Source organism: Teleopsis dalmanni, chromosome 1, assembly GCF_002237135.1.
Source record: "Teleopsis dalmanni isolate 2A chromosome 1, ASM223713v2, whole genome shotgun sequence".
Lineage (NCBI taxonomy): Eukaryota > Metazoa > Arthropoda > Insecta > Diptera > Diopsidae > Teleopsis > Teleopsis dalmanni.
In genome coordinates, this window is record NC_051846.1 from 235,197,517 (window position 1) to 235,201,020 (window position 3,504).

The 3,504-nt window shown below is 31.9% G+C and overlaps 2 protein-coding genes and 1 pseudogene across 2 annotated transcripts in view; 2 read left to right on the forward strand and 1 right to left on the reverse strand.

Annotated features, from left to right (window-relative positions):
- On the forward strand, positions 1-1,511 carry LOC119667755 (annotated as a pseudogene).
- On the reverse strand, positions 1,418-2,960 carry LOC119667756 (glycoprotein-N-acetylgalactosamine 3-beta-galactosyltransferase 1-like). The gene is made up of 3 exons (XM_038077062.1): positions 2,551-2,960; positions 1,636-2,017; positions 1,418-1,576 (listed from the first exon to the last, which is right to left on the reverse strand). Exons 1-3 carry the CDS (start codon positions 2,778-2,780, stop codon positions 1,418-1,420), a joined length of 771 nt encoding a protein of 256 aa, XP_037932990.1. The 5' UTR covers positions 2,781-2,960.
- A 384-nt stretch (positions 2,961-3,344) lies between these two features.
- LOC119667757 (acetylcholine receptor subunit beta-like 2) overlaps positions 3,345-3,504 on the forward strand; it is a 2,395-nt gene continuing 2,235 nt past the window's right edge. Inside the window, exon 1 of the mRNA XM_038077063.1 lies at positions 3,345-3,368. Within this exon, the coding sequence (XP_037932991.1) occupies positions 3,345-3,368 (24 nt within the window). The remainder of the gene's footprint in view (positions 3,369-3,504) is intronic.

The window sequence follows — 3,504 nt, forward strand, 5'->3', positions numbered from 1 at the left end:
ACACCACCTGAACTACTAGAAGAGATAATATTGGTAGATGATTTTAGTACCCCCATGTACAATAAAAACTTGGACAAATATCTAAAACAAAATTTTGATTCAAAACTAAAAGTATTACATTTAACCGAACGTGTGGGTCTTATACGTGCACGTATATTTGGGGCACGTCAAGCAAATGGAGAAGTACTAGTATTTTTAGATGCTCACATAGAAGCTACACATAATTGGCTACCACCTTTACTAGAGCCTATTGTATTTAATCATAAAACATGTACAACTCCTATCATAGATACAATTAAATATGATACATTTGCATATGTACCAGGCACTGCCTCTAGAGGAGGATTTAATTGACAGTTTAATTATGTGCAATTACCTTTGCTATCAGCGGAAGAATTAAAACTGCCAGAACCACATAATAATCCAGTAATGAATGGAGGACTATTTGCTATAGCTGCTGAATTTTTTTGGTACTTAGGTGTTTATGATGAGAATCTATTAATTTGGGGTGCAGAACAATTTGAGCTAAGCTTTAAAATTTGGTTATGTGGTGGTAGCATATTAGAAGTGCCTTGTTCGCATGTTGGTCATCTCTACAGGGATCCAGAGTATCGAGTCAATTATATCAATACAACTGAAGACTTTATTAGTAAGGTAAGTTAAAAGAAAAAGTTATCTATTTGAATTTAGTTTTTCACCGTTCTTGTGACTTTAGAACTATAAAAGAGTTGCTGAGGTTTGGTTGGATGAGTATAAGGATTTTCTCTATGAACATGTACCGAAGTTAAATCAAATTTCTGTTAGTGATGTGAGTGCAAGGAAAGCTTTACGCGCACGTTTGAATTGTAAAAGTTTTAAATGGTTTCTTCAAACTATAGCACCTGATTTAATACAAGCTTATCCACCTATAGAGCCGATTGATTTTGCAAAAGGTGCCTTACAGAGTGTAGCTGCACCAGAACTGTGTTTAGATACTCTGGGAAGAGTTGAACGTAACGAAGTGGGCAACTTAACTTTATGTTCACCAGACTTAAAATATCCTTACGCGAGTCAACGTTGGCATTTAAGTTTTCGACGTGAGTTACGTCAACATGATGCTTGCTTGGAAGTGCAAAGTTGGTCGAAAAACTCTCCTCTCTGGTTATGGTCTTGTCATAATCAAGGTGTTAATCAATTTTGGTATTACGATCGTCAAACACAGATGTTGGTGCAAGGCACTGGAGAAACAGAACGACGTTGTTTGGAAGCAAATCTGCTTGAGAAGCGTGCTTATGTTAATGTTTGTGATTTTGGAAATAAAAACATGAAATGGAATTTTGGTTATATCAACCAAACGGCTATGAATAATTTTTTTAACATAATAACATGAAGTAAGTTAAAATTTTAAACTGTTTCTACAATTTTTGTAAAGATTTCTTTATTTTATTTCTACAGGATTTTCAATTATTGGTAATTGTGCTGGTAGTCGTTTTTGACCGAATACTCTCATATTATATATGAAATATTCAAGTGTATATAAGTCATCTCGATGTACATTGCTAAATGATATCATCTTTTTTGAGAGCGGAAATGATTTCTGAAAGAGTGGAGAACAATTTTAAATTTTGCTAACTTCATACAAGATCTGCAACTTACATTTCTCATAGCGTAAAATGAATTTTCGTAAAGGAATTTATGATCCTCTGGCTTTAGTCCTTTCAAATAATCGCTTAATGAGAAAGGAAAGAACGTATTGCTACCATCTTCTGCACGACTGTCGCCTGCAAGCACTCCTACATTTTTTAAACATCTGGCTAATTCCTCACTTTCTTTGCCATTTGCTCCTGGAGTACAAATTTCAGTGTTTGGTAAGGCTGATTTAACAAATCTTCGCAAAGCTTCTTTGCTCAGTACGTATCCAGCACTGCTGCTCATATAGGCTTCTCCATCTTTATTTTTCAGTTTATAGCCAAAATATATTGGTGTTTTGTTGGAGTACGGGTAGAGCAAATAACGCAGATTTTCAAGAATAACAAAACTAAAATAAAAAGCAAATATTTAATAAATTATTAAGCGAAAAATATAATTAGCTATTTAAAAAAGTTTTTTTATTTAGAACAAAATTAACAGCATTTCCATATATGTTCTTTGTATACTTCTTAGTTGTTTGAACTTTTCGCGAATATCTGTTGTGTTTGCTTCCAGACTCATCTAAATCAAGGCGTAAGATTTTGTGCGCCCCATATCTTAAATCACTCAATCATATTTCTTACTCATATTATACTTTCATTTATAAGTGATTTTACAATGCATAACCTTCTATCCATATTTACAAGGAATATGGAAGGAAAACAGCTTTCTTAGCCAATTGAATAGAAATTGATGTTCCTTTCTCTTCACTTTTACTAAATCATATTTTACTGTTAATATCAATTTTTAAAATAACCATTTAATATCTATGTTATAAACTACAGATTATCTTTTAAAACTGTTTCAATTTGTTATTTACACCTAAGTATTATGAAACCGTATCTAATAATAATTTAATTGTAATTCCATTGATATGCCTACTTATCATCAGCGGCTCTTAGAAACCAATCAGCATTATGGTAGTGATAATTGTAGACAAAAGTGAGGCTTTCCTTAAGTTTACCCCATTCTTCGTTCTTGCTAATGATAACTGGTTGTATTTCATCATGGAAGTCGTCACTCATAAACAAAGTCTTATCACAACGTTGAGTCCATGTGCGATAAATACGTGCCGCTTCTAAATTGTGACGATAGCCTGTTGTCATGATCATGCAGAGGATACGTACTCTCTGATTCAATTTGTGAATAGCTGGTGTTCTTCGGGCATTTTTATATTTACTATGTGTTAACTTCAAACTTATACAAAAAATACCGATTAACACAAAAATTATAGTATAGCGCAAAATTAAACCAAAGTAACGATAGAATTTTATGCCTAATTTTAATTTAATATTTTTTCTAATATATTTCACATTATAGTGATTAATAATCATTTCTGCACGAATGAACAGTAATATCAACACTAATAATATTAACAATCTTTTCAGATTTGTTTGCTAAAAAATCGTATATGATAGACAACTTCTAATTAATTTAAGAGTCTTTTTTTGTCAAATATTTGTCTCCTTGGACTTATGTAAATTTTTTTCAAGTAACGAATGTTTTCCATTACTAAAATTAATTTGCAAGGGAATTGTGAGTAATTTTTCAAATCTTTTAACATTGATAATATGCTAAGAATACAGAATAACTGTTGATATGCTTTAGTTAGTTTCATTGTATGATGAATACGTCGATGGAAACTATATTTTGCTGAGAAAACTGATAACCGTCTGATGACACGTAAGAAAATAAGAAATGTCTAGTTGAACGATCTTAGATCGTACTGAAAACCTTGTGATTATAATCATGACCTTGTTAAGAATGATCATGATCACTTGTATACCATAAAGGTAAACAATGTGGACTATTTATTAAGAAAAGCCAAAAAGCTTA